This window comes from Schistocerca piceifrons, chromosome 10, assembly GCF_021461385.2.
Source record: "Schistocerca piceifrons isolate TAMUIC-IGC-003096 chromosome 10, iqSchPice1.1, whole genome shotgun sequence".
Taxonomy (NCBI): Eukaryota; Metazoa; Arthropoda; class Insecta; order Orthoptera; family Acrididae; genus Schistocerca; species Schistocerca piceifrons.
In genome coordinates, this window is record NC_060147.1 from 146,433,794 (window position 1) to 146,448,476 (window position 14,683).

General features: G+C 46.4%; 1 protein-coding gene across 1 annotated transcript in view; it reads right to left on the bottom strand.

Annotated features, from left to right (window-relative positions):
• Positions 1-14,683, bottom strand: part of LOC124718786 — a 480,197-nt gene that overhangs the window by 121,967 nt on the left and 343,547 nt on the right. Inside the window, exon 9 of the mRNA XM_047244394.1 lies at positions 307-422. Within this exon, the coding sequence (XP_047100350.1) occupies positions 307-422 (116 nt within the window). The remainder of the gene's footprint in view (positions 1-306; positions 423-14,683) is intronic.

Below are 14,683 nucleotides of genomic sequence, written 5' to 3' on the forward strand. Positions count from 1 at the left end.
TGAAACGTGTAACTTACAAAACTCTCGTTCGACCGATTCATTAACACTGTTCGTCAGTCTGGGATCTGTACCAGATAGTTACGGTGATACTGGCCAGCTCCAGGGGCAGATGCTGCATCGCAGTATCATCCGCTGCCAAAGTTCCGAGAGTGCGCGTATCTAGAAGAACAACAAACATTTTCCTTCTTCCCACGTATATATTGCAAAAAGATGGCTTCTTACCAGAGTTGCACTGCGACTGGAACAGGAGGGGGGAGGGTGCGATGGGGGACAGAGGTGAGGCAGTCAAAGCTCTGCGAGACCCACCTGACGGCTGGGACCTCGAGGATGTCCCACTCGACGGACGTGTAGAACTCCGACAGGTCCACTCCCAGCTCCACCACATTCGAGTCCTTCACCTCGTCGATGTGCCTCAGGTCCACCTGTGAAAAATCAAAAAATGCCAACAGGTCAACTCCTGTGCACGTATATTTCATTCCACTGTAAATAACGTCGCAGATGCTCGATAGACTTTATAGGTTTTCCAGCACGTCACAGAAGATGCATTATCTCACAGATCAGGTGCTGCAGGAATTATATTTGAGGCTTTACACTTTAATAAATTTAAAACCGTACTCTACAATAACAACTGGTTTTCGACGCCTGACAATGTAACCCAATTTTCCTTTTATTTTCAAGGGGATGAAACAGAGCAACTTGAGTATCCAGTCTCAGTTGCTATGTTTTCCTACCTCTCAAGATTTTCTAAATTTTTTTCCTAAAGTGTGGTAGTAAAAATATGGTAGTGTAGCTAGTAATCAGTGAGTGTATAGTAATTTCGGATTCGTAAATAAGCTTTTGCCACTGAATTTTAGTGCTCATTATATACTACTTGCTAATATAGCTGCAATGATCTAATTTGTTAATTATGAAATATTGTTAATTATAAAGGTTCATATAGTGCGACATATTTCAGCATATTAACGACTATCATATGAAAGAACATGTCTCCAACTTTTGGGTAAGGTATCTAAAACTGTCTGAAACTGATTATCACCCATATTAATTGACATTCAACCTTTAAGCTATTGCTAACTTCAGTTATAAATTGTGTCAAATTTACTGTTATATTCTGAACTTTGGCATTATCATTTTGTTGACTTTTTTTATGTTCCATTTGACGTGTAGCATTTTTAAATTAACACACTAATTTAAAAGTTCACTATTTTGAGGTTGATGAATTATTTTATTAAAGATGACTGCCGTGAATAACGAGTGTTCAGAGGCAAACCTGTATAGAGAGTTGACAGGCAGTCTGCGGCTGAGAACAGAGGGGGCCACACGTGTGTCTCTTGTCATCCGATAACTAACAGTTCGAAATATTCGCATACATTGCCTACAGTCTGTTTTTATTACTCGTGAGCTCAATCATGTAAGAGTAATTACTAATTAATTCCGAGTGAGAACTTATTACATTACTACAGTGATTAGCGACTCCTACGAACAGTAACTGGTTTGCAGGACAGTGTTGACGGCCTTCTTTTTTTGATGTCGTCAGTCTTCTGACTGGTTTGATGCGGCCCGCCACGAGTTTCTCTCCTGTGCCAATCTCTTCATCTCAAGTAGCACTTGCGACCCACGTCCCCAATTACGTGCTGTATGTGTCCCAGTCTACAGTTTTTGCCACTACAGCTTCCTCCTCTAGTCATTCCCTCATGCCTTAACAGATGTTATATCGTCCTGTCCCTTGCTTCCACATATTCCTTTCCTCTCCGATTCTGCGCAGATCCTCCTCATTCCTTACCTCATCAGTCCACCTAATTTTCAACTTTCGTGAGTAGCACCACGTCTTAAATGCTTCGATTCTCTTCCGTTTCGGTTTTCCCACAATCCATGTTTCACAACCATACAATGCTGTGCTCCAAACGTACATCCTCAGAAATTTCCTCCTGAAATTTGATACTAGTAGACCTTTTTTTGCCAGGGATGCCCTTTTTGCCAGTGCTAGTCTGCTTTTGATGTCCTTCTTGCCCCGACCGTTATTGGTTATTTTACTGCCTAGATAGCAGAATTCCTTAACTTTATCTACTTCGTGACCATCAATCCTGATGTTAAGTTTCTCACTGTCCTCATTACTGAAATTTCTCATTACTTTAGTCTTTCTTCGATTTACTCTCAGTTCATAATCCGTACTCATTAGACTGTCGATTCTGTTCAGCAAATCATGTAATTCTTGTTCACTTTCACTCAGGATAGCAATGTCACCAGCGAATCGCGTCATTGTTACCCTTTCACCTTGAGTTTTAATTCCACTCCTCAATCTTTCTTTTATTTCCATCACTGCTTCTTCGATGCTTTTCAATCCGAGCTTTTCATTCTTTGTCGTCCACTCTTATTATTGACCTTTGGTTCTTGTACATATTGTATATTGCCTGTCTCTCCTTGTAGCGTAGCCCTGTTTATCTCAGAATTTCGAACACCTTGGAGCACTTTACATTGTCGAACGCTTGCCTGGTCGGCAAATCCTACGAACGTGCCTTGATTTTTCTTTAGTCTTGCTTCCATTATTAACCGCAACGTCAGAATTGCTTCTCCCGTGCCTTTACCTTTCCTAAAGACAAACTAATCGTTATCTAGCGCTTCCTCAGTTTTCTTTTCCGTTCTTGTGTATATTATTCTTGTCATCAACTTAGATGCAAGAGCTGTTAAGCTGATCGTGCGGTAATTCTCGCACTTGTCAGCTCTTGCTGTCTTCGGAATTGTGTGGATGATATTTTCCGAAAATCAGACGGTATATTGCCAGACTTATTTATACATTATACACACCAACGCGTATAGTCGTTTTGTTGCCACTTCCCCCTAATGATCTTAGAAATTCTGATGGAATGTTATCGATTACTTCTGCCTTATTTGATCTTAAGTCCTCCATAGATTATTTTTGTGCACGATCTTGATTGTTTCGAGTTCTTTAAATGTATATGAGAACAGTTATATGGTAAACTGATACATTAAATTTTTTCCACATGTGAATCGTTTGAACCACGGACTGTGTTGTATTTAACAATCTATGAACTAGTGTAATAGGTAAACTCTGCTGTAATGCCACCCACAACAACAACAACAACAACAACAACAACAGAGTGAGTGGCAGGGCGGCGCCGTTCCGTTGCCCTCGCGGGCACTGCCACACTTCCGCGCGCTACCAGCTGTTGTATCCGTGCGCAGCGGCAGTATGTACGTTGGCGCACAACCGCGGAAAGGCACTCCCTTCTCAGCTAACGAACCAGTTATACCTTCAACTTGTCTGGGCCATGCGCAACCACAGTAATCTACAGCCGTCTTTATGATGTCTTTATTTTATGGCTATCAGTTTCGGTGGTTCAGTGCATCATGTTGAGGCCTTAGTGAACGGACGCAGTCTCTTAGACCTCTAGTCACGAGCACGGACGTACAAAAACCGCAGCAGTGGTCCAGCGACGCTCGTTAAGGTCCCCGTACTGGGTTTTGAGTCCTAGTCCCTTCCGAGCCCAGGGCAGTGACTTTACTTCTTCAGACTTTGACTTCATGGCAGCTAGGGGCAAGTGGCTTGCCTTTGCCGAGCCCACTACTGCGCGCGCTCTTAACTCTAGAAGATTGCCAGTGATCTGGAGTTAAAGCTTTTCGTCGGCCACTTTGGCCTTCTGCCCCCCTCTCAGTACTTTACTTCCTTCTACGACTCACGTAGCCAGCCGAACGTCCATCTGTATGTAACTCAAAACTCCACGAAGGATACTATATACAATAAGTTCGCTCTACATATCCTACCTGGGCCGTGTTCTCACTGCACCAGTGACTTATTGAAAATTACGCAACTGCCCCGTTCTTTTTCAGCGACCCTGCCGCCAACAGCGATGTTTACCTGAGCGGGCTACAAGAGTTCGCTACCGCACAACTGGAACACCTGCTGCCCGATGTCGTATACCAGCAGAATGGGCCACCACCTCGTCTCCACGGTCCGTAAGTGCCCCTCAGTTTATGGATGAAAAGATTCCAGACAGGAGGACAGGATGAGATTGTCCGATTCGGTAGCCGCCACAGTCACCTGACGTCACATAATTACACATTTACTACTCTCTGCGGGGTCGAAAAAAAAAAACCACATGACTTGAAAACGCGCTTTAGCAATGCAGCCAGACATGTCGCCGTGCGGTCCCCACACGGACGTGTACGAATGAGGAAAAAAGTTATTTTGAATTATCTGTCACATGTTGAAAACCAGTTCTTATTTATCGCTAATTTGATTTTTACTACTCATTATTTTTCGTTTTTCTGTGCACTCATCAGTGTCTTCAGTTCAACAGTTACTGTAGTAATTCACTTCCGTCAGTCTAGTCACTGCAATCCTTTCATTCGTGGTCTTGAACCTTTATTTAATACCGTCATTCCATCTTCGATGTACAGATTGAACAGCAGGGGCCAAAGGCTGCAACGCTGTCTTATACCCTTTCTAATCCTATAACTTCGTGCTTGGTCTTCCATTCTTATTGAATTCTCTTGGTTCTTTTACATATTGTATATTACTCGTCTTCCTTTACAGAACTTATACCTGTTTCTGAGAACTTTGATGCACCATTTTACACTGTCGCACACTTTTTCTAGTTCGACTAATCCTATGAAAGTGTCTCCATTTTTAGAAGTCTCGGTTCAGTTATAAACCTTAATGTTAGAACTGTCTATCTGGTGCCTTTACTTTTCCTAAAGCCAAAATGATCAGCGTTTAAAATATTCACTACTTTCTTTTCTGAACTTGTATATATTTTTCTTGTCATCAACATGGATGCATGAGCTTTGGAGATGATTATTTAACGCTTCTTTCACCTAAGTGTCTTAGATATCTTCGGGATTGTGTGGATGACATTCTTTCAAAAGTCTAACTGTACGTATCCAGTCTCATAGATTCCAGAGAAGTAACAGGAATACTCGTCTAGGCGGCATTTGGCCAATGATTTTAGCTATGCCTTCCACTGTATTTGATCAAAAATCTTCGAAAGCTCTGTTAAACATTGATTTTAATACCGGATCCGCCATTTCTTCCAAATCGACTTCTACTTGTTCTTCTGTCACCTCATCAGACAATTCCTACCTCTGCTAGAGGCGTTCAGCGAACTCTTTGTGCCTATCGCCTCTCACCTCCTGTCATAGTATTCTGTGATATATTCTTTGGAAAACAGCTCAAAATAGCGTAATTTCTTTTGTAGGGAATTGGTTCCACAGCGCCTGAACGAAGCGAAGGTGGTCTTGGAGAAGCCCATTCACATTTTGATTGAGACGCTCCTGCTCATGCGGAAGATGCAGACGTGGTACGTCTCTGGTCTGATTCATCACCTCCACCGCCTCTCTGGTCTGCTTCACACCTCCTCTGCCTCTCTGTTATGATTCACCACCCCCACCGCCTCTCTGTTCTGATTCACCTCCTCCACCGACTCTCTGGTCTGCTTCACCAACTTTTCTGCCTCTCTCGTCTGATTCATCACATCCACCGCGTGGCTGGTCTACTTCACCACCCCCTGTGCCTCTCCAGTCTGATTCACCAGCTCCCCTGCCTCTCTGGCCTGAGTCATCACGTCCACAGCCTCTCTGGTCTGACTCACCACGTCCACCACCTCTCTGGTCTGCTTCATCACCTCCAGTGCCTCTCTGCTCTCATGCCTGATTCATTACATCCGCCACCTTTCTGGTCTGATTCATCACCTCCACCGCCTCTCTGATCTGATTCACCACAGCCTGCCCAGCTGTTGGCCTTCGGCGTCGCCGGTGATGTGTGTGTAGAGTCTGCGGTCGGTAGCAGGCCTTCGTGTTCGTTGCCCAGCTGTGCTTCTCCGTGAGACGGGTAGCGGGGGAACGACGACACAGCAGCAACATGCACGACGAGCGATGCAACTAGCTAAGTCTACTTCCGGTGCATTGTGAGCCAAATGTTACAGTAAATTTGTTCCAAGTATTCCCTTCTTTATTCTTAATAATAGAAACTTTTAAATCTGTCTCTGTAGACCACTACTTCTGCATGTCTGCAGGTTCATACAGCATGACACCTGTGTGTGGCGGAGGTACCGCTATCTGATCTCCGCTTCCCCATTACTTTGGGAAATTTCGCGTTCGATAAGTTGTGGGCGAAGTTGTGTATGGCAAGCAATTTCCCGAATTTTCTCGCTGTGGTCATGTTGTGAGACGTGTGTAGGAGGAAGTAATACGTTACCCGACTGTTTTTGGAACATGTGCTCTAGGAATTTCAAAACGAAGCCTGTCTGGGCGTGTCTGTGAGAAACACCGCCTGCTTGCAGCGTCTGCCCCTGGAGCTTGCTGACCCGCGACGTGGCGCACAGCTCTCGGCTCGATCTCCCCTACCTCTTCTCGTTTGGTGGCGGTTCCAGTGCAACAAGCAGTGCTCGACCACCGGTCGAACGAGCGTTTCGTAAGCCACATTTGTCGTGGGTGGCATACATCTCCCTAACACTCTTGCAGTGGATCTCACCGAGGCCTCCGCTTTTCCTTCTGTCTGCTTTGTGCTGTTATTCCACTTCAGATGTGTCTGCGTGGTTACTCCTAGGCATTTTACGGCAGTTGCTGTGCTGTTACTGTTTCCAGCGACTCTTCGCTTATAGTGTAATAGAACACTAGTGGACCTCTTTTTGCAGATAACAGTATCGTCTGTGGTAATCTTCCATCAGCGCCGTCAAGTTATACACTGATCTCATAATGTCCTCATACCACTGCCTCGGTTTACTCCCGGAAACAGTGTTCAGCACGATACGTCGAGTTCTGTCTGCTAGCAGGTCCTGAATTCAGTAGTCGATAAGCTTTTGTTAGAGGAGTGTGACGGCTGTAGTGGAGGAGGTAACCACAGGACACTGACCTGAAGTAGCTTTCCTTAAATGATTCGTGCTTTATTTTTTTGGGAAACAATAAAGAATTCTTAAAAATTCCACTTAATGTTAAAGATATTTTCCTGTTTGCAGCGTAACTGTAGCCTTAGATAATGAAAAATTGTCCTGCCCTAGGAACGGTATCCCCAACGCGCCCTTCCAGAAGCCCCTTTTTTTACCACAATGTTATACGGAGCAGGTGCAGAAGACGCCCACACCTGGCGACTAACAGGGATGGAAGTGATCCGCCACCTGCTGTAGTTGAGATGCCCCCGCACACAGCACAGCTGGAGAGCTCTGCCGCTGCGGGGCTTCGCCACTGTGGCGACCGCCGCGGCTTCCGCACGCGACTGCAAGCGGACGACTTGAGTCCCTGCAGTGATTTCCTCTACTCAACCAGTCGCTGTGCTAGCGAGGCGGTTATATGTGATGACGCACGTCTAATGAAAATATTCTTATCCTCTTTAAAAATATTTGTGCTTCTGTTATATCTTTAGGTACAATAAACGCTTAGAGCAATTAAGTCACTAATATGGCTCTAGTACAATATACAATAAGCGGTTCATCTCGGGTATTTCCTGACCCGTTTAAGGTATCGTAACTCGGTTTTTACGCAAGTAAATAGTGACAACGCCATCAGTAAATCAAGTGTATTCTACGACATTGGAGTGCGTGTGTTGTTAAGAAGAACGAGGCGATGTTCTTTCGGACACGCACGTATCCATGCGCTGTACCGCTCTTCTTAACAACACACACACACACTCCAGTACCGTATTTGTACGCCGATACCAGGCAGTGACAACAATTAAAAGTCTTGCCCTGTACGGCAATTACGTGACGTGTGCACAAGTTGTGACGCAGGGACGACGACTTGTCAAAGTTTGCGTCCTGCCGTGACTCGTGTGACCCCCCCGCGTGAAACAGGAGTTCCGAGTTCGAATCGCGCTTCCGGCACAAATTTTCTCTGTCGCCAAACCGTTATACAGCTCATGACTCTTCGTATTCGCAACTGCGAGTACGTTTCAAGCATACTGTCTTTTTAGTAGCTGTATTAACTGCCGAGACATCTAGTCGTATTCACTTTCTCAAACAGAACTATAGTAAATTTCCGCTGCTACTATCGGAGTTCCAGATTCCACCCTTCAAAATCTAATTAGTAGTTCCAGAGAGCTAAGAACCTTCAGCACTTAGGATTTATCTGTTTTGGATATGAAACCGACTGCTTTGTAATTCGGAAGTTTGTGTTGTTCTACGGAACTGTCTCGTAAAAATGATGGGTCGTTTGTGCTTGACGCAGCTAAGAGAGTCTGCTTACAAAAGCGCATACTGGAGGAAAGTTCCCGACTACACTCATACTGTGCGCACTTGCAGGCATCTGGTCGGAGCGACATACGATTTGCGAGGCAAAGGATGATTCGTCACTTAACTACGGTAATACGTTTACTCTTGTTTCTGCAAGAGCCTAGAAAGAAAGGAACTGAATGGATTAACAGGGAATTGAGGTATAAGGATTATAGAATAAGAGTTTCGCGTTATGGGTGAAATGTTAACGAAGGTGCCAGCATCCGAATTAGGTTTCCAGGTGTGTTTCTTAGGGTGAGAGAAGCCAGTGCGTTGTCCTCGACGGCGAGTGTAGCCAGGCACGTGTGGCAGGCCAGGCCGCCCTCCTCTCTGTACGTAGACAATGTGGCGGACAGGCTGAGCGGCAGTCTGCGACCCTCTGCCGGTGATGCTGTCGTGTTCGGGAAGGTGTCGTCGTTTAGTCACTGTGGGTGCACACGGGGTGACTTGCACAGAATTTCTAGTTGGTGTGATGAATGGCAGCTTGTTCTAAGTGGAAAATGTAGGTTAATGCAGACGAATAGGAAAACCATTCCCGTAATGTTGCAATACGGCATTTGTAGTGCGCCGCCAGATGACGATCTAGTACGTAGCGTAACGAATGCAGAGCAGTGTGAAGTGAAACGAGCACGTAAGGACGGTAGTTTGGAAGGTGAATGATCGTTTTCCGTTTATTGGATGAATTTTAGGAAAGTGTGGCTCATCCTTAAAGAAGATCGCTTGTGGGGCACTAGTGCGAGTCATTCGGAAGTACCACAAAGCTTAGGATTAAAGGAGGGCACTGAACCAGTTCAGGTGCGGGCTGCCTGATTTGTTACCGGGAGGTTCGAGCAACCTGCAAGTGTTACCGGATGACTGGGTGGGAGACGGCATCCTTCTCGCGAAACGCCATTGAGAAAATTTAGAGGACGGACATTTGAAGCTGGCTCCAGAGCGATTCTACTGCAGCCAACGTAAATTCGCGTAAGGACGGCCAAGATAAGAGAAATTAGGGGTGATATGAGGCATATAGACAATCGTTTTTCCCTCGCTCCGTCTGCGAGTGCAACAGAAATACAGCCACCCTCCTCCATGCACCATACGGTGGCTTGCGGAGTATGGATGTAGACGTAGAAATGTCAAGATGCTAAATTATACGAGCAGCAGCGATAAAAAGAAAATCAACAACGAATGTTGGTCGTAAAGTCTTCCATGAAATTGCATTTATCTCACCAAGTATTGGAAATGCCCACTGCCTATTGCGACACAAGTTTGCAGTCGGTGGTGCAAGGACGTCTGGACAGACTGGAGAGGTTCCTTCGATATCATCGAACATGCTGCGACAGCACGACCTTTTAAGCTCTATTGGGTCGCCAGAACATGTGTGTAGACTCAATCTTCGGGTTCGGTCCAGAGAAAAAATGTGTAGTGGCGTCAGTACGTTCCAATCCAGCGACCAGGAAATACGTAGCTGTGCGAGCGCTTTGGTAGCCATACACGTCATACGGTGTTCCTTTCAGGAGAGTCATTAGCACTGTGTTAAGACACGTTGCTTGCCTTTTACTTGTCAAGTCTTCTTCAATGAAGTAAAGGGTAAAGGCGAGCGGCGCAGACTTCAGAAAAATCTAGCACCAGACGTTCACACTCTCACCGGCCTCAGACAGGACGTATTCTCAGCGGCCTATCTCTATACATCGAAGGCAGTGTCTCGACTGACTGACTCATTCACTGACTCGTCATCGGCCAGCCCAAATCACTAAGCTTAAAAACTTGAAATTTGCAATTACCTTACACTCTAAGAACGAATTTTTCGATATTCCACCCCTAAAGCTATGAAATAGCGGATGAAGAGCATTTTTAAAATATGTCGCTATTAAGGCAATTTTCAAGGGAGGCCTACGACAACTGGCATTTAGTTTCTCGGTCAGAAATAAAGAAATACGTGTTTGAGCATTTTTGGGAATTAAGCCCCTAAGGGAGTGAAATAATCGGTGAAATTTGTGTTTGAAAATAAATCAGCATTAAAGAAGTAAAAAAAAGAAACGTAGTTCAGTGTTTTTGGAAATTCAACCCCTAAGTGTATGAAATAGGGGATGAAAATTTCTAAGAAAAGGATGTTTGGTTGATTGATTTGCGAGAGGGGACCAAACAGCCATATCATCGATTCCATGATATAAGATGGCAGAAATCAAGGGAGGAACAAGATAAACAGCACAGTCCAGTGCAAACAAAGCGGAAAAAGGGACGCCATGGCAGCAGAAAGACGAAAGAACAAAAGGGGGTGGGCAAAGCAGCGCCGATGCCCCAGAAACGCTACACGCCGTGGGGCACCAGCACCACCACCGACCCGTCCCGACACCCACACCATACTGTGGGGGCAACACAAGGGGAAGAAGACACAAGTGAAGAGGGAAAACATTCGCAACAGACCAGACAAAATGTACGCACAAGGCGGGGAGAACTTGGGTGACGTGGATATAAGGTCAAGGCCTCCATAACCAACGCCTACGCTAAATGAGGAACTGAAATTCCAGAGGAAAATTCAAGGACTTATAGCTGAGAGCAGAAACCACTTTTGTGAAGATAAATGAGGACAGACGTAACCGTGCGAGGGTCGTCCACTAACACCCGAGACGAGGAAGTTGGGAGGGCATATTTACTGCAAAAGATCCAGAAGGAGGAAGCAGTCCAGCAAAACATTGATCACCATGAGCAGAGCCTTCCAACTAGAAAAGGGGGGAGGGGGCTCATTGCAGAGTGAAACCCCATGGGTCGACCTAGTATGGTCCATAGAAGACGGCAGAGGATGATAGATTCCCTCCAGGAGAGGCAGAGGGAAGAACCCCACGTAGTGTGAATCTCCTTGATTGTGCCAAGCTTATTAGGCAGCGGGATAGCCTCCAAAGTGTCAACCCACTGTTGAGCAACAAGGGATTTGATGTAAAGCAACAGATCTGCTCCCAGAGGGGTCACAGAGAATGGAGGGGGGTAGGTGGCCAACACCCAACCCCCCCCCCCAGCCAGATGATAAGCCAGTTCTTGTGATCTGGGATACCTTATGGCCAGGAACCCAAAGGAAGTCAACCAGACAAGCAGTACCGCGAAGATCAGCGACAAGGTCACGGATGGCAGAGATCATGGGGAGGCAGGAAAACACCGAGAGATAGCCTGAAGGCACTCATTGAGTCTGTACACAACAAAATTCGGGGGTGGAGGGGGGGTGGAGAACCGTTTAATAAAACAGAGGGCCCAATAGATGGCCATCAATTCTCCAGTAAACACCCCACATGTGGCATGGTGTTCCATGCCAACAGAAGGTGTAAAGGCATATGTCACATGATTAGCAGATCTAGTGACATCGGTGTAAAAAATAATGGCGTCCCGAACCTCTCATAAGAGTATTCAGAGAAAACAATGAAACGCCGCTGGAGCAGACTCCAGAAGAGTTAGTGGCCAAGGAACTAATGAAGGGGGGGAGTGTTTAGGAGAGAACGTAGGGAAGAGGACAAGGAGGGAAGATGGAAGTCATAGTGAAGAGAAGCGAGGCAGAGCGCAAACAGTAAAGCCACCTGAGGGTGGGAAAAGAATGGAATAGGAGGGCTGAGCAAGGGAACAGTGAGTAGTGATGGCATAGGAAACAAGGAGCTGCGACTACCGAGTCGAAGGGGAGGGATCCCAGCATCAACCAGAAGGCAGTCGACAGGACTGGTGTGAAAGGCACTAGTAGCTAAACATATACCACACTGGTGGACTGGGTCCAAGAGGGGAGTGTGGAAGGGGTAGTTGGTCCATGAACTTGACAATCACAGTCCAGCTGACATAGAACTAATGTATGGTAAAGGTTGAGAAGGGTCGAATGGTCCGTGCCGAAAAAGCTGTGGATAAAGAAGCAAAAAACACTGAGTTTACACAAACAGTCAACCTTTCGATGATGAATATGTGGCAACCGAGTAAGACTGATGTCAAAAAGAAGACCCAAGAAACGGAACAGGTGTCGGGCATCGAGGTAGAGCTCCAATTCAGGATGGACGATAGTATGGCGACAGAAATGCACCGCTCTGGACTGAAGGGGAGAGAACTGGAAACCGTGCTAGAGTGTCCACTTGGATGTGCACCAGATGGCACCTGAACTGTCACTCCACAGAGTCCACCGAGTGGGCGCTAGCCTAAATACAGAACCACTCACGTACAGAGCGGGAGCGACCGACAATCTGGCAGAGGCCACAAGTCCATTAATAGCGATTAGAAAAAGGAGAACACTTGCTACAGAGCCCTGTGGAATGCGATTCTCACGGGCCTGTGGGGAGCTGAGAACAGACTCTGAGAACTAGACTCTGAACGAGAAGTGGGACAGGAACTGGCGAATAAAAATTGGGAGGCTGCCCCAAAGACCCCATTCGTGGAGCGTAAGGAGGATGTGATGGCGCCAAGCGGCAGTGAGGAAAGCCCTGCCGAAGCAGACGATCGATCGGAGACTGTCCCTCCCGAAAGCCGCACTGTTAAGAAGATAAAGGTAGCGAGATTCGAGGACCCAACTGAGCCGACGAACCACCGCCTGTTCTGGTAACTTGCAGGGGACACTTGTCAAGCTGATGGGCCGGTAACCGTCACGGAACGACGGTTCCTTGCCAGACTTAAGGACAGGAACCTTAATATCGTCCCTCGATTGACAAGGAGAAAACGCCTTGGAGCCGAGTACTGCAAAATACATGGAGGAGGTAGTGGCGTTGTGGAGGTGGTGAAGCAATTTGTAATGGATGGGATCAGGGTCAGGAGCTGAATCGTGAGAAGAAGAGAGGACCAGAAGCAGTAAAAGGTTCACTGTAGAATTCCGCCCGAAAAGGGGAAGGTTCGGCTCACTGTTTTTGGAGGAGGAAGCTTGATAGGAGGCTGTCACGAAACGAGTCGCGAGGTGTTCCGTGAGAACTGCCGGATCTGTACGGAGGCCACGTGGAAGGGCCAGGCCCGCTGAGGAAGCGTGCCGCCGACAATCTGGGCGGGTGCGGAGTGTGGCCCACAGCCGCGACGGAGGGGCAGGCAAAGCGCTGCCAGCACAGCCGTCCGCTCCGTCTGGCGGAATAACGGGAGGTGTGGAGGCAGTGGGAGCGGCGGAGGACGTGCCAGGGGCGGGGAAACTGCCGCGGAACTCGCAGGGTTATCTTACCAGACACATCACGGACCACCTGACAAAGAACGTGGAAACACGACCTATTTTTAAGAATATATTTCACGATATTAAAATCGAGCTAAATCTATGAAGACTGGTATCTCAGTTCTCGGTTGGATGAAAAGAAATAATACGTGTTAGTTAGGGGATGAAAGTTTCTATGGAAGTAAAACTGGAAAAGTCACGATTAACAGAAACTTTCAACTCCAGCTATCACAAATCGCTTTACGGTTACAAGTACATTCGGAAAAGACTATGCCTGTACGGCTTTAATTGGCGTGAAAAGTTTAGAATGTGTTCCAATTTGTGGGCATAAAAATTCGATTAAAGAAAAATAAAAAATATCTGTGCAGCTCGTACAGTCAGCGGGAGCGAATCAGCGGGCGCTGCGCTAGTGGCGTACGTTGCTTGCGCTCAGATTTTCGTGATTTTCACAGGTTGCATCATTGGTAAGGATGTAAGGAGAATTCTTTGAAGGAGGAACCTACCGTGCTGAAGTTATATCAAAACCGAAAGACAGAACTGCACGGATCTTGTGCGACTGCTCCGGTCTACCTGTTGCTGAAGCGACACACGAGGCGGATGGAAGCTGTCTGCGCGCACAACTCGTACGCCGGCGGCTGACGCGTGGATTACGAGCAGCAGCTGGCGAAGCGTCCGTTCAGGTCGCTTCTCTCATAGCACACACGCGTGGTTCTCCAGTACACTTCCAGTAACAAGTTCTTGCTGTACATCGTCGATCGCGATCCCTCGTATGTGCGGGTTGCATCTGCAGTCTCCGTAAAGAAATAGCTCATATACTTTCTCTCGGTTTGTGAAAGACATTTACTTTTTCTTTAAACTAACGAGCAATCGCCACACAGAACGAGAGCCTCATTACTTCCCGCTGTGCCTGCTTCCTCACTGTCTCACGTCACTTCCTGCCTTATTTGAGTATGAAGTCACCAACTTCCGCATGACGCAGCAATCGCTTTAATGTTCGAACCATAAATATTGTAATAACTCCAAAAATATTAACTGGTTTCTGAAGACTGAAACGACGTTCAATTCGTATCTCTTAGAAGTAAGAAAGTAATAGTATATCTTCTACTGTTACGTTTGAAAAATAAAGAAAACAAGTAGATACCGGTACCTCTGTAATCAATACAGCTAAGAAAATAGAGTATACGTCGCTTTGTGAAGACTATTTCACAATTCATATGGCTGAATACTATATTAGCATACCTTACACGGTTGCGATACTACCTGAGGTGGAAGTTTATCTGAAGCACCCTGTGTGCCAACGCTGTGTTCACAAGTACGTGACCCGCCGGGC